General features: G+C 31.2%; 1 protein-coding gene across 1 annotated transcript in view; it reads left to right on the top strand.

Moving 5' to 3' along the window:
• Positions 1-22,031, top strand: part of LOC139513643 (serine-rich adhesin for platelets-like) — a 50,054-nt gene that overhangs the window by 16,246 nt on the left and 11,777 nt on the right. Inside the window, exon 10 of the mRNA XM_071302314.1 lies at positions 18,847-19,461. Coding sequence (XP_071158415.1) covers positions 18,847-19,461 — 615 coding nt within the window. The remainder of the gene's footprint in view (positions 1-18,846; positions 19,462-22,031) is intronic.

The following is a 22,031-nucleotide window of genomic DNA, read 5'->3' as shown; positions in this document are numbered from 1 at the left end:
ATCAGGCAGGAATTAATTATAGGCCATACAATGGACCTGTAGTTGTTAAATTTACATGTCATTTAGTATCTTGTTGAGAGTTGTCTCATTAGCAATCATGCCATATCTTCTTTTTATATATAATATGGTCAGATTATATATTTTTAGACATATCGATCAGTTTATTTTTACCTTTCACTTAACAACAAGATCCAGATTTAGCTGTTGTCATCAATGACTCTTGTTGATTTGTTTTTCTAACAATAAGTTCATTTTCTTTTTTTGGTAAGGAATTGTAATAATAGTGTTTGCTTACACATTTTGATGGCGGAGACGCTTAGTTTTACTGATGTCTGTCTACAACCTGAAATTGGTTTCTGTTCTCTAGAATGACCTGTATATGCCCTAAAAATCATAGTATTTTGAACAGATATATCATGTTATGGAGGGGTATTTGCGAAAAATACAAGTCGAGGGACTTAAATTTCCCGAGCCGCTAGGCAAGGGAAATTTTGTCCCAAGACTTGTATTTTTTTCAAATACCCCTCCATAACATGATATATCTGTTTAATTACACCGAATGAATTTTAATTTAAACTCTCTGTACTAGGAAAAGGAAATATTTATTTGAGGACAAGTACTATCATAAAATATACCGCGGGAACTATACATGTACTTATACGCGTTCGCGCTGTCTTTATGTAACGTCATATCCGAAAAAAATGGCGGGAAAATGCTCGCGAGGGTAAAAAAGGAATATCCAAAATGGCAAATACCATGGTATTTGAGGCATATTCAGCGGCAGTGGTGAAAAACAGTCAGATTCGTTTGAAATGAGGAAGAAATGTTAGAATATGCGAAAAATACACTGGCTATCAGCCAATCAAAAGCTGGCATTCTTATATAAGGTGTAATTACACCAAATAAGCTTTTTGGGTGTCTCATATTTATTTGATAACTCAAACATTTATGATTTCTTGATTTTATACTGTAAATTCAGAATTTATTGCATACATATATTTTTGTGATTTTCTCATTTCAGACTAAAATGCGATTTTTATTTTTTGCGATATTGGAAAAAAATCCTGTTTATTTCATTTAAAATATGTCAAAATGCGAGTTTAGATTATTGCGATTATAATCCTGTGGCATTTTTCGCAATAATAAAAACATTGCAATAATTTATGAGTTGACAGTACTTTTTCAGCTTTATCTCTCCAAAAAATGATTAATTTCTAGATATTTTCAAGTTTCTTCTTTTCACTTATTTGTTTGTGTAACACTGTTTTGAAATAAGATTGGCAATAAGAATTTATATTCAATTGATGTCTGAAAGTAAGGTACACATTCTCAATAAAATTTGTTTAATTCCAATACATCATAAGAGACACTATTGACCATTTAAGAACCCATAGTCACTATTGACCATGTTGACCATTGAAGATAACATAGTCTCTATTGACCATTGTAAAAACTATAGTCACTATTGACCATTTAAGAACCCATGGCCAATGATTACCATTTGAAGAACCCATAGTTACTATTGACCATGTTGACCATTGAAGATAACATAGTCACTATTGACCATTTAAGAACCCAGAGTCACTATTGACCATTGAAGAGCCCAGTCACTATTGACCATTGAAGAACCCAGTCACTATTGACCATGTAAGAACCCATAGTCACTATTGACCATGTAAGAACCCATAGTCACTATTGACCATGTAAGAACCCATAGTCACTATTGACCATGTAAGAACCCATAGTCACTATTGACCATGTAAGAACCCATAGTCACTATTGACCATTGAAGAACCCATAGTCACTATTGACCATGTAAGAACCCATAGTCACTATTGACCATGTAAGAACCCATAGTCACTATTGACCATTGAAGAACCCATAGTTACTATTGACCATGTAAGAACCCATAGTCACTATTGACCATGTAAGAACCCATAGTCACTATTGACCATGTAAGAACCCATAGTCACTATTGACCATTGAAGAACCCATAGTTACTATTGACCATGTAAGAACCCATAGTCACTATTGACCATTGAAGAACCCATAGTCACTATTGACCATGTAAGAACCCATAGTCACTATTGACCATGTAAGAACCCATAGTCACTATTGACCATTGAAGAACCCATAGTCACTATTGACCATTTAAGAACCCATAGTCACTATTGACCATGTAAGAACCCATAGTCACTATTGACCATGTAAGAACCCATAGTCACTATTGACCATGTAAGAACCCATAGTCACTATTGACCATGTAAGAACCCATAGTCACTATTGACCATGTAAGAACCCATAGTCACTATTGACCATTGAAGAACCCATAGTCACTATTGACCATGTAAGAACCCATAGTCACTATTGACTATTGAAGAACCCATAGTTACTATTGACCATGTAAGAACCCATAGTCACTATTGACCATGTAAGAACCCATAGTCACTATTGACCATTGAAGAACCCATTGTCACTATTGACCATTGAAGAACCCATATTAAGTCACTTTTGACAATTTAAGAACCCATAGTCAAAAATTCACAATTGACCATTTAAGAACCCACTGTCACTATTGACCATGTAAGAACCCATAGTCACTATTGACCATGTAAGAACCCATAGTCACTATTGACCATTGAAGAACCCATTGTCACTATTGACCATTGAAGAACCCATATTAAGTCACTTTTGACAATTTAAGAACCCATAGTCAAAAATTCACAATTGACCATTTAAGAACCCACTGTCACTATTGACAATTTAAGAACCCATAGTCACAAATTCACAATTGACCATGGAAGAACCCACAGTCACTATTGACCATTTAAGAACCCACAGTCACTATTGACCATTTAAGAAACCATGGTCACTATTGACCATTGAAGAATCCACAATCACTATTGACAATTAAAGAATCCATGGTCACTATACATTGACCATTGAATAACCCATGGTAAGAGAGGATCTCCCTGGAATTGACAAAAAATTACAAGGATGAATATTTTATCGAGGACAGCTGCATAGATACAGAAAATGTTTTGATTTTTATCTTGCTAAATTATGATCATTAGCTGACAGAAAAGTTAAACAGATTTTATATGTAATTAGTAAGGAGCTATAAATCAGCACGAGAGTTGACAGATAGCTTGTGGCAACATGGGTGGTCTACATGGTCAAAAAACAGGATTAATGGAAGCACCCTCTTTGCAGTGTAAGTCGATACCCCCTCAAGACAGTTGGCCCACACACAGCACTTTCTGTAAATTTAAACACGCTGTTTCTATTAAAAAGAAACAATATGTTTGTTTACACTGCTGGGACAGTGATAGGTATTTATGGGTTTTCGTGTAGGTCTTGAAATGGGTATCTTTTTTGGCAGTATGGTCATGTAATGATAAGATTCAAAATTCATTTTCAATTGGGGCAAAAAAATAATAAAGTAATAAAATGGTTGGATACCATCAGATTGCAGATTCAATATTCAATTTCTAATCTAATCGTTTAAAAGTCATCATTGTTCAGTATACATGGTATAAGTACTCTAACAGGACAGCTACATGCCAAAATCTATCCTACATTATCCCCCATACAATAAAGTTGAAGTTTTCCATCATCCTAAATTGTCATCTTTATTTTTTCGTTATATATTACATGAAATGTCTGTTTGCCATGGATAATTTGTTTTTATAGTTTTATAGGTACGAAAGCATTTATTGTTATTGTCTATGTTCAATTCTTCACAATTATGACCAAATGCTTAAATCTGTTTAAGGTTTTCTAAGTTCCTGCTGATCTTTGGGTAAATAAGAGGGCTACTAAATGAATGACAGCTTAAGTACCAAGTCCAAGGCTTATCTGGGAATTCCACATAAACCTTGTCCATTTGATTTTGTTGAATGTTGAATTTGTTTTAATTTCAAACTATAATGATATTGTCAATATTTATGCCCTTTAGCCCTTGATTGGAATAAATAATATCTTCTTCTGGCCTGTGTCTACTTGTCATAGATCAATTTTAATTCTATAAAGTTACAATACTATCAGTACATATGAGTTTTGATGGCTATTTTGAAAGCCTTTCCCCTCCAGGTCATTGGGGCAACTTTGAATTAAGTTGCAATGTTGCTGGCCATCAGATTATCTTTATCTGAATTTTCTGATGACATGCCAGACATCTCTCTGTGTCATCAGTTTATTTAGCCTACAAATTATTTTTTTCTCTCCCTCAGTTGAACTTTTTATAAAAGTACATAATTGTAAACAGTAACATCCTGTGTGGTTAATTGTAGGAGTATAAAATATACAATGAATAATGAATAAGTTTAACCAATCTACCTGCTAATAATCAGCATGAGTAGATAGTGGGAGGATATTATATAATAAGTCTTTGTCATAGCATAAAACAGTGAAAATTCCTCATTGAATATTGCTATTATATGTTTGTTGTTTCATGTACATGTGTATATACAAATTGGCGAAAACATTTCTATTTTACATGTAGTTTTTGTTTGTTAAAGGGGTTTGGTAAGGGAAGTGGTGTAGAAGTTTGTTCTGATTCTGATTATAAACTAAGTCAAGTGAATCCATACATTGTAAACACATGATAATCTAGTTGATATGACATGACATTCTTGTAAATTGGACATTGAAGATACAACATGACAATGTAGTTACTTGGACATCATAGAAACAATATGACATCCTATTCACATGGAGTTTGTAGATGAAACATGACACCCTTGTTACATGGTCATTGATGAAACAACGATACTGTAGTTACTTGTACATTGAAGATACACCATGACATCCTAATTACTTGGTAATTGTAGATACAACTTGACACCCTGATAACTTGTACAATGAAGATACACCATGACACCCTTTTTACTTGGACATTGTAGTAACAACATTTCATCCTAGTCATATGGAGTGTGTAGATACAACATGACACCCTTGTCATTTTGACATTGAAGATACACCATGACACCCTTGTCACTTGGACATTGTAGATGCAACATGACACCCTTGTTACTTGAGTGTTGTAGATACAACTTGACACCCTAATAACTTGTACAATGAAGATACACCGTCATGGACATTGTAGTAACAACATTTCATCCTAGTCATGTGGAGTGTGTAGATACAACATGACACCCTTGTCATTTTGACATTGAAGATACAACATGACAACCTTGTCACTTGGACATTGTAGATACAACATGACACCCTTGTTACTTGGACATTGTAGAAAAAATATGACACCCTTGTTACTTGGACATTGTAAATACACCATGACACCCTTGTTTCTTGGACATTGTAGATACAACATGACACCTTTGTTACTTGGACACTGTAGATACAACATGACATCTTTGTTACTTGGACATTGTAGATACACCATAACACCCTTGTTACTTTGACATTGTAGATACACCATGACACCATTGTTAATTGGACATTGTAGATACAACATGCCACCCTTGTTACTTAGACACTGTAGATACACCATGACACCCTTGTTACTTGGACATTGTAGATACAACATGACACCCTTGTTACTTGGACATTGTAGTTACAACATCACACCCTTGTCACTTGGACATTGTAGAAACAACATGACACCCTTGATTTTTGAACATTGTAGATACTACATGACACCCTTGTCACTTGAACATTGTAGATACAACATGACACCTTTGTTACTTGGACACTGTAGATACAACATGACACCTTTGTTACTTGGACATTGTAGAAACAACATGGCACCCTTTTTACTCATACATTGTAGATACAACATTACATCCTTGTTACTTGGACATTGTTGAAACAAAATGACAACCTGGTTACTTGGACATTGCAGTTACAACATAACATACTATTCTCTTAGACATTGAAGATACATTATAACATTCTAGGTAATTGCTAAATTCATTATGTCCACTGCAAATTTGAAGGTAGGCAATTAAAAAAAAATGGCATTACATAAAAATTGCATTAAAATGAAATGTTTGAAAAAAATATAATAGATAAGGGATAGATATCAACTTACCAACAACAACAAAAACATTTAAAGAGAAATAACTGTCTGTATCATGTGATAAAACATTGATGTCTGTTTCATTCCAGATTTGTGCTGGACATTTTCTATTAACCTAGCTAGCCCAGTGCACTCAGTGTGAATATCAGTTTTCAAAACAAAAATTGCTACATATTATATATTTAAACAATTATTGTACATTATAAAGGGGTGTAATGAACTAGTTTTTTATCTACTTGTCCAGAAACATGTTGCTGTCAGAAATTTATAGATTTTTCTGTAATATTGAAGAATATTTATTTAATATTTCCTCTGAATGACAACCTAGTGTTAAATGAAGATTATATGTTTTTGTTGAAATTCAATCTTTTTCATATCTAGATAAGTCAATAGATATACTGTTGATGTTGCATAATTTACTTTATTGAGTGAAATAAGTTAAATGCTGCAACTAAGCATAGCTGTCTTTTGGAGAAAACACCTGAAATCGTGAAGTGGAATTTTTGGCAGAAACCTTGAAATCCATTGAGTCATCAGTGATAATTGTCTTAAAGAACATCTGTATGATAATTCCTACTGTTTATGAGTAGATACAATTAATATCATCCTATAAAACATGTCAAGTGCTAACGTTCTCTGGAGAGGGCATTCTGGGAAATGTTGACTTGGTTATCAAACTTCATGCTACAGGTGTCTGTTGAAGTAGGGGGGGGGGGGGGGGGGGGTACTAATATAACATACAATTAATACAAATAGCATCTAAATTTTCAAATATTCTTCTTATTATTGGAATATATGTTAATTATTTTTCTAATGGACGTTTGCCATTTCAAGGCCAAAATGGATATTGACTAAGGGGACAGTGGTAGACAAAGCATCAATTAAAATTGTAATTGTTGCCATTGAAAGAAGTTGTTACAGTACTCAATCCTCAGATTAAGCATGATCATAGAAAGCTATGAGTACACAACTATCTGATTTTAGTGTGATCATAGAAAGCAGTGGTCACTCAATCATCTATTTTGGCGTGATCATAAAGAAAGGTGGTCACTCAATCCTCTGTGTTAGTGTGATAAGAGCAATCAGTGGTACTTCAATCCTCAGCTTTAGTGTGATCATACAGAACAGTGGTTATTCAACACTCTGTTTTAGTGTGATCACAAACAGCAGTGGTAACTCAATACTCTATTTTAGTGTGATCATAGAAAGAAGTAGTGACTCAATCCTCAGTTTTAGTGTGATCATAGAAAGCAGTGGTTATTCAATCCTCAGTTTTAGTGTGATCATACAGAACAGTGGTTATTCAACACTCTGTTTGAGTGTGATCATAGACAGCAGTGGTTACTTACAGCTTTAGTGTGATCATACAGAACAGTGGTTATTCAACACTCTGTTTGAGTGTGATCATAGACAGCAGTGGTTACTTACAGCTTTAGTGTGATCATACAGAGCAGTGGTTATTCAACACTCTGGTTGAGTGTGATCATAGAAAGCAGTGGTTACTCAATACTCAGTTTTAGTGTGATCATACAGAACAGTAATTATGTAATCATCTGTTTTAGTGTGATCATAGAAAGAATTGGTTACTCATTCCGTAGTTTTAGTGTGATCATAGACAGCAGTGGTTACTCAATACTCAGTTTTAGTGTGATCATACAGAACTGTGGTTATTCAATCATCTGTTTTAGTGTGATCATAGAAAGAAGTAGTTACATCCTCTGTTTTAATATGATAAGACAAACCACAGGTTATTCAAAAGCTCTATTTAAGTATGATAAGAGAAACCACTTATTACTCAATCCTGTTTTAATGTGATAAGAGAAACCATCGGTTATTCAATACTCTAGTTTAATTGTGAGAAGAGAAACCACTGGTTATTCAATACTCTGTTTTAGTGTGATAAGAGAATCCACTGATAATACAATACTCTGTTTTATTGAGATGAGAGAAACCAGTGCTTATTCAATACTCTGTCTTAGTGTGATAAGAGAAACCACTGCTTATTCAATACTTTGTTTAAATTTGATAAGAGAAACAACTGGTTATTCAATACTCTGTTTTATTGTGATAAAAGAAACCACTGGTTATTTGATAATCTGATTTTTTGTGATAAGAGAAACCACTGGTTATTCAATACTATGTTTTATTGTGATAAGAGAAACCACTGTTTATTTAATACTCTGTTTTATTGTGATAAGAGAAACCACTGGTTATTCAACACTCTGTTTTAATGTGATAAGAGAAACCACTGGTTATTCAATACTATGTTTTAATGTGATAAGAGTAACCACTGGTCATTCAACACTCTGTTTTAGTTTGATAAGAGAAACCACTGGTTATTCAAAACTCTGTTTAATTGTGATAAGAGAAACCACTGGTCATTTAATACTCTGTTTTATTTTGATAAGAGAAACCACTGTTTATTCAATACTCTGTGTTATTGTGATAAGAGAAACCACTGGTTATTCAACACTCTGTTTTAATGTGATAAGAGAAAGCAGTGGTTATTCAATACTCTGTTTTAATGTGATAAGAGAAACCAATGATTATTCAATACTCTGTTTTATTGTGATAAGAGTAACCACTGGTCATTCAACACTCTGTTTTAGTTTGATAAGAGAAACCACTGGTTATTCAAAACTCTGTTTAATTGTGATAAGAGAAATCACTGGTTATTCAATACTCTGTTTTATTGTGATAAGAGAAACCACTGGTTATTCAGTACTATGTTTTAATGTGATAAGAGAAACCACTGGTTATTCAATACTCTGTTTTATTGTGATAAGAGAAATCACTGGTTATTCAATACTCTGTTTTATTGTGATAAGAGAAACCACTGGTTATTCAATACTATGTTTTATTGTGATAAGAGTAACCACTGGTCATTCAACACTCTGTTTTAGTTTGATAAGAGAAATCACTGGTTATTCAATACTCTGTTTTAATGTGATAAGAGAAACCACTGTTTATTCAATACTCTGTTTTAATGTGATAAGAGAAACCACTGGTTATTCAATACTCTGTTTTATTGTGATAAGAGAAACCACTGTTTATTCAATACTCTGTTTTAATGTGATAAGAGAAACCACTGGTTATTTAATACTCTGTTTTATTGTGATAAGAGAAACCACTAGTTATTCAATACTATGTTTTAATGTGATAAGAGAAACCACTGGTTATTCAATACTCTGTTTTATTGTGATAAGAGAAACCACTGGTTATTCAATACTCTGTTTTAATGTGATAAGAGAAACCACTGGTTATTCAATACTCTGTTTTATTGTGATAAGAGAATGTTTTATTGTGATAAGAGAAATCACTGGTTATTCAATACTCTGTTTTATTGTGATAAGAGAAACCACTGGTCATTCAATACTCTGTTTTAGTTTGATAAGAGAAACCACTGGTTATTCAAAACTCTGTTTTATTGTGATAAGAGAAATCACTGGTTATTCAATACTCTGTTTTATTGTGATAAGAGAAACCACTGTTTATTCAATACTCTGTTTTAATGTGATAAGAGAAACCACTGGTTATTTAATACTCTGTTTTATTGTGATAAGAGAAACCACTGGTTATTCAATACTATGTTTTAATGTGATAAGAGAAACCACTGGTTATTCAATACTCTGTTTTATTGTGATAAGAGAAACCACTGGTTATTCAATACTCTGTTTTAATGTGATAAGAGAAACCACTGGTTATTCAATACTCTGTTTTATTGTGATAAGAGAAACCACTGGTTATTCAATACTCTGTTTTATTGTGATAAGAGAAACCACTGGTTATTCAATACTCTGTTTTATTGTGATAAGAGAAACCACTGTTTATTCAATACTCTGTTTTAATGTGAAAAGAGAAACCACTGGTTATTCAATACTCTGTTTTAATGTGATAAGAGAAACCACTGGTTATTCAATACTCTGTTTTATTGTGATAAGAGAAACCACTGGTTATTCAATACTCTGTTTTAATGTGATAAGAGAAACCACTGGTTATTCAATACTCTGTTTTATTGTGATAAGAGAAACCACTGGTTATTCAATACTATGTTTTAATGTGATAAGAGAAACCACTGGTTATTCAATACTCTGTCTTATTGTGATAAGAGAAATCACTGGTTATTCAATACTCTGTTTTATTGTGATAAGAGAAACCACTGGTTATTCAATACTCTGTTTTATTGTGATAAGAGAATGTTTTATTGTGATAAGAGAAATCACTGGTTATTCAATACTCTGTTTTATTGTGATAAGAGAAACCACTGGTCATTCAATACTCTGTTTTAGTTTGATAAGAGAAACCACTGGTCATTCAAAACTCTGTTTTATTGTGATAAGAGAAATCACTGGTTATTCAATACTCTGTTTTATTGTGATAAGAGAAACCACTGGTTATTCAATACTCTGTTTTATTGTGATAAGAGAAACCACTGGTTATTCAATACTCTGTTTTATTGTGATAAGAGAAACCACTGGTTATTCAATACTCTGTTTTATTGTGATAAGAGAAACCACTGGTTATTTAATACTCTGTTTTATTGTGATAAGAGAAACCACTGTTTATTCAATACTCCACTGGTTATTTAATACTCTGTTTTATTGTGATAAGAGAAACCACTGGTTATTCAATACTCTGTTTTATTGTGATAAGAGAAACCACTGGTTATTCAATACTCTGTTTTAATGTGATAAGAGAAACCACTGGTTATTCAATACTCTGTTTTATTGTGATAAGAGAAACCACTGGTTATTCAATACTATGTTTTAATGTGATAAGAGAAACCACTGGTTATTCAATACTCTGTTTTACTGTGATAAGAGAAACCACTGGTTATTCAATACTCTGTTTTAATGTGATAAGAGAAACCACTGGTTATTCAATACTCTGTTTTATTGTGATAAGAGAAACCACTGGTTATTCAATACTATGTTTTATTGTGATAAGAGAAACCACTGGTTATTCAATACTCTGTTTTATTGTGATAAGAGAAACCACTGGTTATTCAATACTCTGTTTTATTGTGATAAGAGAAAGCAGTGGTTATTCAATACTCTGTTTTATTGTGATAAGAGAAACCACTGATTATTCAAAACTCTGTTTTATTGTGATAAGAGAAAGCAGTGGTTATTCAATACTCTGTTTTATTGTGATAAGAGAAACCACTGGTTATTCAATACTCTGTTTTATTGTGATAAGAGAAAGCAGTGGTTATTCAATAATCTGTTTTAGTGTGATAAGAGAAACCACTGGTTATTTAATACTTTGTTTTATTGTGATAAGAGAAAGCAGTGGTTTCTCAATTCTCTCTATATTGAAATCAGAGCATTTTGAATGATGAAAGAGATTGTGCAATAATATTGGTTTTTTGCATGCAAAATGGTAAATATTGTCCCCACTCCCCAGTAGAATTTTGTATTGCATGAGCTTGTGAGTACATGTATATTATATGTATATTATATGTGGATAATTGTAAATCACACTTTTTTTTGTACACCAAAGCTTGAAACAAAAATTAAACATGTTTTGTCACTGATGACATATCACATATGTAACTTTATTTACACTAGTTCAATATGATATACTATTGCATGCTAATTTTTGGTTAGTTCTATATGAAATATGTCTGCTACACAATAATATATTTTGGATAGGAATAACATAACAATATTTTTGAGCTTGCCATCGATAGGTAACTTTCCCACGGTTCTCACTCTAGTTTCTCTCCATAGGTAAGCCTTGAGGTACCTTTACCTTATTCTGATGGGCATAACATCTACCTTAATCATCGATGTATGCATTTGACAAGTTCTTATCTCTGGTGAACATCAACTTTCTGAGGTTCTTTGTCTTTTTGTATTACTTTCCAATAAAGCACAGATTCACAGATGTGCCGAGTGATTTGTTTATTTTCACAATTCACCTGGAATTAATCCAGGTATAGGGTCTGATGGGGAAGTTAAAATCATGTTTCTCTTCATATTTATTGTGTTAACAGATTTCATTATCCAAGATACAGGTTGTTTATTATATATCAATTAAAGTTGGCAGTGACAAATTCTTTTCAATATAATCATCAAAAACACTTTTAAATAAATCTGTTTTCTCAATGTAAAGTAATCAAGATATCCACCTTTATTAAATGTGATTAACTAAATGTGAATATAATGCCTTCTGTTTCACTTGTTTATTTGTAAATTTAGTTATTCTGGAATCAAACATATGTTTAATGAGAAATATTTCTTTTGTTTATCATCTGTGAAACTGACACAAGAAAATGTTAATCTCATATTTTTTATTCTTTTGATATTAGGCAACAATTCAAAACAGTTAAAATGGGTAATTTGCATTCGAGAAAAATGTATAAAATTTAAGATGTAGTTGCTGTAGATCATCTGAGTGAGGTGAAAACTACATTGTAATAATAGTTTATGATTGATCTTATAATTGACAGATTCTACTATTGAATTTTTTATCTTTATATATATTTGTGAACAAATGGTTCATGAATGACTGATGAAAGCAAATAGAAGTGTTATATGCATCAATTTTCTATAAACATCCTTAAAAATCAAAACAATTAAAAAAATAAAAATAACATTAAAGAAGTACTTTTCCAATAACTATTTTTTCTCATGAGCACTTTAGTAATCTGTTTCATATTAGAAATGGACATGAAAGTTTATCAGTTATTAAATCATATCTAAGACACAGATGGTAAAAAAATTGACTCTCACAATAATTATCCTGGGATCATACTGTTACACGTTTCTTGTGTGTTAACAAACATTTTAAGTTCTCTTGCTAACGTTTGATACAGTTTATAGGGGAGTACTTGACTGAAACTGGTAAGACTGACTTAAACATTCTTATCTTGTTTTTTTTACATGTACAGGTTCTGCTGTATTGTTCTTATGTCATGATATAGATGCCTTTTTTAAAGAATAGATTTGTGTTTTGTTAAAAATTTCAGTGTTATAACTTTCCGTCAGAGGTTTGTGACCTTAGAGAAGGTCATTTTCATTTACTTTCAGTATTTTTTTTTTATAAAAACTTGAATAACTTCCACTTTTAATTTATGGCTCATTGAGTTTACGGTATGATATTGAGTCTCCAGACAGAATCAGAAAACTTTCAGCTGAGAAACATCTTTGTGAATGATCATAGACTGACAAACATTATATCTTTTGTACATAATTTTGGTTAATGCTGATGATACAATCAAACCAAGACAAATATTTATCTGCAGACAAACAAACAATTAATGTCAAGGGAAGCAATAATTATACAACCCATTCAGAAAGACATCATCAAACCTGTCTTCAAGTTTGAAGATTCATCATAATACATCTCTGATCAGATCATTATGTTATCAAACATTTTACAAAGGTGGTGAAAAATCTAGGATGTTATTAAGTATCTGTCTTTTGAAAATGTCAGCAAATATCAACACTTTGACATTCAACACCAAAATAACACCAGAAAATGTAGGGCCGAAAGTCAGAACCAGAAATCACAAAAAATTAGTTATGCACAAAAAGTCACTGAGATAATAAGGGGCTTGCAATTTTCTCAGAAACTATTTCCTGTTTACTAATAATTTGAATTTCAATATACTAAATGAACTTGAAATTTTCAACACACTTTTCCTACAAACTGCTATACATGTAAACAGAAAAGATGTTGGCAGTGATTTGTTGTAACCTGTGTGCCCTTTGGGGATCATTCAGACACCTTCTTCCTGCTTTAACATACTCCGATTTAGAAGTGGAGGAATGCTTAGCTCAACAACTCTCTGATGTCAATTTTTGATGAAAATTAGAAAAATAATTTATAAATGAATAAATTTTGAAAAATACTTAGTAAATTAATGCAAAATGTGCAATTTTGACAGTTTGCTTCACATAATAATTTACATATTACATTTTTATGTGAAAAATTGGAGGAAAGGGTTATGGTTTATTGTGTTTTGGTACAGATTTCAAGCTTCATGACTCCAGGAATATATTTATAAACGGATGATGATTGTACTAGTAACTAAGACAGAATGACATAAGAATAAGACTGATCCATCATTGTATCTGACTTGTTATCTGTTTGGGTGTGTTCACTATGTCAGCTTCTGCACTTATTTACAAACACATGTCAACAAGATGCACAGTTTAGTAGATAATGGAAGACTGAGTTTCTGTCACTTATACCTCTCAACATCAAAACATATTTTGTTCTTTTGAAATATCATGTCAAATTTTATGTACATTTTAAGACTAATACTCTTGATATAGTCAGTAAATATAAAGATATAATTCTAGTTTATATACTTTCATAGATTTCATTATTCTTGGATACCAGCTGATGCAGAAAAAAAACTGTAACTTTACAAGCTAATTAACAAGTGACAAGATTTGAGTACTGTAAATTCAGAAATTATTGCGTGCATTTATTATTGCGATTTTGTCATTTTAGACTTAAATGTGATTTTAATTTTTACGATTTTCATCAAAATCATGTTTAATTCATATTAAATATTTTAAAATGCTAGTTTAAATTATTGCATTTACAACTCTGTCGCATTTTTCGCAATAATAAAAACCTCGCAATAATTTCTGAATTTACAGTATCAATTTATAAGATTCACAGAACAATTTGACATGTTTTGCTGATATGCATCTTAAAAAGTTTTTTTTTTTTTATTTTGACTAAAGAATCAGGTCTTGTCAATTCATTTATTTTTGTCGCTGCCAATCTTCATGGTGATAGTAACAATTGTATTTTTATGGATATTTGATTTGATGGATTTGACAAAGTATTTTCCTGTGTGCAGTTATTGTGGTGCTATAATGCTCTGCTCAATATTATATCTATATATTTTTGTTATGATATTCCACTGGTTCAATCAGTTTTCTAGATAATCTAGTAATGCCCTGTTGTATAACACAAATACAAGGGAAGTGGCCATACATACCTTGTACATTCAAAATCTTTTTCACTGATATTGCACTTTGTTGTTGATATCTCTAGGCCAATGCCAGAACATTTATTTTTCTATAACCAGCATTTGATATACAGAAGTCAGACATTAGGTCAGCTTTCTCTTGTGTCAAAACCTCTCTGACAAAAAGATGACTCATGCTTTTGTCAGATGGAAGATTTCTGTCAGAATTCATTATGTCTCCCTTCTTCTCATACAACATTGGTATTATAAATAATGTTATTATCTTTTGACAGGAGCATATATATGATGTTTTGCTTGAAAGTGTATTACCTTAGGATAATTGTCCTATATCACCATGACCTTCATGTAACCTTGAACTTTGACCTTTAGGTTACGATATCTATTTTATTTTTCTCTCATTTAAAAAAAACTTGTTTAGATCCCTACTGTTGAACCATATATAGGCTGAATTGCCTTGATAAGACATTTCAAGCTAACCATGGTTTTTCCCTAAGGGATCATATGCCTTGCCCCCAAGAATATTATAAGTTGTTAAATAACTTATAAACTGTACATATCTCAACTCCCTAGACACATACAGTTTAAATCTTTAAGTACACCATATACGTTTTTGCTAGGGTCGTATCTTTCCCCTTATTTCAGTTTTTGTTAAATACTTGTATACCAAAAACTGTTCAGATCACAACCACTGATCCATATGAATTCTGAATTGCCATTTTTAGATTAAATTGAATATTGTGTTGGGAAGACTCATATGAATAATTCTTAAATATATTGGAACCATTTTAAAAGATTCTCACCAATTAACCAAACATGTATATTCTTATTCGCCATAATAAAACCTTTTCAGTGTTAGAATGTTTTTGCTGATCCTTTTCTTTAGGGAGTGACTTGTAAAGATGGAGACATTAGTTATCATTATAAGGCAGTACACCCTAGTTTATTTTCTAATTTCATTAAATATGTCATGTTTTGTACTTGTATGTTGATAACATCAGGGAAATCAATCCGACTCATTGATTAGGCTTCGTTTATTTGGCAGTTATTGTTTGTGTTGTCTATTTCATTGTTTATTAGCTAAAAGTTCACATATCACATTTAGGAGATTTCATAGAAGTGTCAGAAATGTCATTATGTCAGATTTTTTGTTGGTCATTTTTTCTTCAATGTATTGACATTTTGATGTTTGCTTAGTTAGATTGTGATTGATATACATTTCATTGCATGTGAAATTGACAATATTAATAGAAATAGATATCAATTACTGTGCATCAATTGTCCTTCATCAGATAGAACTGTTTTATAGCTATTCAAAAACTGTCACATCTGGGGGTTTTTATGTTAGAAAAAAAGATCTTCAGATACTTTAAAAATGTAATTGGTTATTGAATTCTGTATACAACAGAATCTTTCATCCTATAGTCTTTGAGGCTATCATGTTTTCAACATTGTAACAAAAACAAAGTAGAGACACACTCACAGTTTTGACTATTAGGTCATCATATCAAGAAGGAAAAGATATTATTCTGAAAGTTAACATTTCTTGCAAACAGAATTAAAAAAAAAAGAGGCTACATTCTAAATGTTGAATTATTCAATTGATTGTATGGGGAATAAACATAGAAAATCTTCATTGGCCATAACTTTTAAATACAATGATAAAAGAAAAAAGAAAAACAAATAAAGAGACCGAAATGAAAATGAAACAAAAGAGAACAAACAACATAATGTACACCTAAAAGAAGACTGGCTAAAGATGCTCTAAAGGAAGACTTGCTAAAGATGCTTAAATTGATTGGAAATCTTTCTTATTCCCAGACTATTATGACTTGTTTTGGACATGGTAATCCCTGATCTTGATTTTGGACATGGTGACATTGTATTTGTTTTGGAGGAACTAACTTTTGATGTCCTTATGAGTCTAGACTTGAGGTATATTGCTGCACCTAAATAACAAGAAATAACAACAGATGTTAAAGGATTATCACACGCCATATGTTTGATCAAGTCACAAGAAAGTGGTTCTCATGTCGTGTACTATGTAATCCTCTCTAAAGTCTCGTGTATTTTGGCAAAGTTTAGTTTGGATACGCCCAAATTGAGTTTTGTTAATTAAGTATCAACATAATATGAATTTGTGTACCTTTTGACTGAGGTTCCCTTAATTAATGATAAAAGATCTTAGAATTCATATTGAGTTATCAATAAGAAAGTCTAGTAGCAGGCTACAATAAAAAATATTTATAACGAAATGGTCAAAATTTACATTATCATACAACTTCATGTAACTAAGTTACTCCAAATCTTAAGTCTAACTTTCCAAGACTGTAAATTAAAAATTTTGTGCATTCATTTATTAATGCGTTTTTGTCAGTTTAGACTTGAATGTGCTTTTAATTTTTACGATTTAGAGAAAAAGCCTGTTTGATTCATATAAAATATTTCAAAATGCAAGATTAAATTATTGCGTTTACAACTCTGTTGCATTTTTTGAAATAATAAAAACCTCGCAATAATTTCTGAATTTACAGTAATATGTAAGTCGAAAAATTATCAACAGACACAAATTATGGGCTGGGGATATGGAAATACTAACATTCTTTTCAGAGGGATTTTTTGTACTGTAATCATCAGACTATGAGTTAAATAAAACTTATATCAGCAACACCTTTTTGAAAATCAGACCTGATCAAATTATTTCAGGAAGAGTAAAGCCACTTTTGAAATGTAAATCATATGAATTTCTTGCTCCAGCATTCAGGTTTTCATCAGCTATATCTCAGATGACTTTGAAAGTCACATGTTCCTTAAGTTTTGAAAATATCAACCACTTAATCCAACTAACACCTAGTTTTCTAAAAGGTCTTTTCTGAAAGTCAGTCAAAGGTTTTTTCCAGCAATATCTGATGAATTTTGATTAAGTCAGATCCTTTATTTGTGCAGGAGTTATTCCCCTCTGGAAAAGTCATTGGAAATTCCAATAGATCAACTATGAAGGAAAATTATTTCAAGTTAATTTGGTTTTTATAAAATTATGAACATGTTCATATAAAGTTACTAAGTACAGTTTTATATAAAGATAAATAAGCATTAGTTTTGTTTTGTAAACTTGTACTATTATCAATAAACATTATGGTATTACTTTATATTGCTGTCTTAAAACAAATACAGAAAAAGACTTGTTGAAAAGGATAAAGGATTTAGAAAGCATATTGTATTGCAATGAGTGGTATCGGCAGCAAGCTTCTAATTAAGAAAAATGATATTCCAGCATGCTGTGGAAAATGTTGATATTAAAATACTATCATCACTTGGTATATATATTTGTCTGAAAACCTATACATTGCCACTTTGTACTATATTCCTGACATTGTACCAGACAGACTTTTGGGGTCAATAAGTGTGTCATCACAGGTTGCTGATAATGCTACATTACAAATTAATTATTTTTTTATTCTGATCTGTGTGATTTACTGAATGTCTAATGGGAATAGGTATTACAGATACCAAGCAATTATGTTACATCAAACTTTGTCTGATAGCCGATAAATGAGAAAAACGTATTTCTCCGGAATTTCCAATAAAGGTACCTTTTTTGAATTTAATGAAATGCAATCTTGGATTACTGAAGGATAACTAATTTGTATTAAAAGATCAATTTAGGTAGTATGTCTATTCCTAGATAATGAAACTAATTGTCTTTGAAATTGACATCATTATACCATGTAGATTGATTTCCAGATAATAGAAGGAACCATCATTACACACCTGAAGATGAAATTAATATGATGCAACTTTAAATCCACATTGATTATGGTAATAAATATCTCTTACAAATTTGTATTCACAGATTAAAGAGAAAAAGACACTTTTCTCCACTATAGATGAAATTGACAATGACAGTGACAGTTGTAAGGAAAATATTGAACCCTCACAGCAGCACGACAAAAGTGAAATCAACAATAGCAGTGATGTAACTTACACATCTGATGGACAGAATAGAGATGAATCATCGTTTGTCGCCACAGCCTCATCGCACAATTCTGCTGTAGTATGCTCCATGACTCATAGTAAACTATTGGAGCCAAGACAACAACCTTTGCTAAACTATAACACTACAGATACAACACCATGCAAAGTCCCATCCAATACCACAAGTCATCAAAACGTTCACGATGCTACTTCTGGCAAGTCTACTTTAGCGGCCAGGAGAATTCCTGTTACTGCTTCTAAGCATGACTCGGATTTACCAAACTGTGTTAGTGTTACAGCAACAGAGAAATATAGGACAATTTGCAAAAATATCGAAAAGCCGTTGTTTCATCAGTCAGGAATTTCATCATTACCCAAACAGGGAGGAACAGAAGATGGCTCTACATTTAACCTTTCACATTCTAACCTCAGAAATGTAAAGGTTCCATTTGATGATGCCGTAAACCACAATTGTGATGACTTAGAATTACAGGTAGGGTATACTTTAGCTTTACTTTATTCTTTAATAAACATTGTTATATAAGTCTTGACAATACAATGATCAAAGCAAACCTTAGACCTTTGGATATATTTATTTACGAAGTTACGTAAAATTGAATTTTGGTTCGAGTAGATTGAAAAAAAAAAGTGCTGAACTGAGAACTTGCACAACTTATAATGAAGTTAAACTTATAACAACATGAAATATTTTTAAGAAAACACTAATTTGTATGGTCCTACACAATACATTTAAAAGAAAAATGTTTGGAAAATAATATGAAAATAAATGAAATTGTTTTTTATTTTTTTTTTCATTTCAAATAAACTTTTTACTGCTTCCAAATACATTTTTTTAGCACTGAACATACAGACTGTTATATCAGAATTTGGAAATGATGTTGTGGTTAAAATTGTGGTTTTGATAAAAGTATATTTGATATTGTTTGTTGATTCAATGTTAAAAGATGAAATACTTGTCCAATGCTGATTCTGTGTATGAATTTAGCCTAGGTAAATAGTTTTTTTTATTAAATTATAGATTCTTGTATTGTTTATATAATTGTGTGTAACTTAATCCCTTAGCCTGTCAATTGGTAATGTTAATTTGTATAATCATTAATTTTAATGTCACTAAGTCATACGATGATGAGTGGAACATTTTATGTTTTATGTCTGAAAAGATTTAAAAAAAAACCCAATTAATTTTAAGAATGTTATCTTTTTATTTTGTATAAGTTTGTAACGTTTTGTACTAAAAATAAAGGTAAAGGCCATACATGTCTAAAGTACTTTCATTTGTGGTTTTACGTTTACACCAGGGAAGATTCCTGTTTTATAGAACAAATTAATTAGGTAAAAGTACAAGGTTTTTTTATATTTTTATACGACCGCAAAAATTGAAAATGTTTTGGTCGTATATTGGTATCCCGTTGTTTATATATTGTGGAATGGTTATATAGCCATACATTTATAAGACCAAAAAGTTGTTATCTTTTTTTTAAAGCCATTTGTGTAGTAATTTTAAAACATAACTTTTTAATGGATTTAGGTATAAAAAAGTTTGACAAATGAAAATATTTAATAGACATCAGCTTAAACCAGCATGAAATTTAAAAAAGAATAATTGCCACATCTTCATTTTATATGATAAACTTATTATAATGACTGTATCAGTTAAGAATTAAGCATTATTTTTTGTATAAACGATATTAAATCAGAATTTTTTTTTAACGGAAGGCATATAATGCATGAATTCATGACATAGAGATTTGTATTTACATAACACTACAGTGAAATCATATAATGGGCTGTATAATTTCATTGTTTTGATTTAGAATAAAGATTCTATCACAAGGCTGACCTCTTCAGTGAATGTCTTATGTCATATCTTACAGTTTTTTGCTCTTATGAAAAATTGGTCTTCAATTTGTTCAACACTTTTTTATATTTTAAGCCTTGTTATATTGTTGAGATGCCTGTCTTTTGTGGTTTCTGTTGTCCTATAGATGTGTGTTGGTTTTAGTTGTGGTTAAGCTGCTGTTTCATTATTATATACCCCAAAACTCCTTTTACTTATGTTTTTAAATTTCCAAATTATTTTTTTTTATATTAGCTGTTTTAAGTACAGTAGTTATCTTGATAAGAAAATATATTAATGATATAACAGGTTACATAGTAAAAAGTTTTGTGAAAATTTACAACTCTGAAATAAACATCTTTATACAGTTAAGAAATGTCAGCAAGTTCAGTATAATTTTAACTTACTTAAACATCCTTTGGTAAACATAGTTTTTGCTAACATGCTCTTGCTAAAAAAGATAGAGTGAATTTTTTTTAATTTATTTTATAAACAAATATTGAAATTGATTTATATAAAAAACGCACTGTGAATTTATATGTATGTTTAAAAAAAAAATTTGAAAGTCACAAACAAGTAGATGAATCTTTTTTGCAAAATGGTTGTACTTTATTAGATATAACACATATATACGTTTATTATGTATTTTTACATTTTTCGCTTCAGTATTTTTAAAGATCTTGAAATTTTATACAGTTATTGTTCATATAATATGAAAATGATCATATTATTTTTTTGTGAAATTGGACAATAAATTTAAAAAAATCCCAAATAGATAGAAATAAGTTCTGAGTTAGGAATTGAGAAAAATAAGAATATATGGATGAAACTTATTCCAAATTGAATGTCCGACTGGCAGGTTTCATTTGACTCTGACCTCAATTTCATGGTTTATTTAATACTTTATAGTTTTATACGGCTGCAAATTTTTTTTGTGTGCGTATAATGCTATGATGTCGTCTGCGTTATCGTTGTCCGAAGACACATTTCAATAGATCTCTATGAAATTTTACAAGAAGGTTGGGATTGATTTTAGGGGTTGTGGAACCAACAGGTTAGGAATAAGGAGCCTTAAAGAGACCAAAAACTAGCATTTTTGTAGTTTCTGGACAATAAATTGTGTGTCAGTGAATGGACCTCTGAAATAGTACCACAATGTTCCATATCACAAAGGGAAGGCCAGGACTGAGTATGGGGGTAATTGC

This window comes from Mytilus edulis, chromosome 2 (genome assembly GCF_963676685.1).
Source record: "Mytilus edulis chromosome 2, xbMytEdul2.2, whole genome shotgun sequence".
Classification (NCBI taxonomy): Eukaryota; Metazoa; Mollusca; class Bivalvia; order Mytilida; family Mytilidae; genus Mytilus; species Mytilus edulis.
Note: the sequence above shows the minus strand (reverse complement) of the source record. Positions and strands in the feature narration are given on the sequence as shown.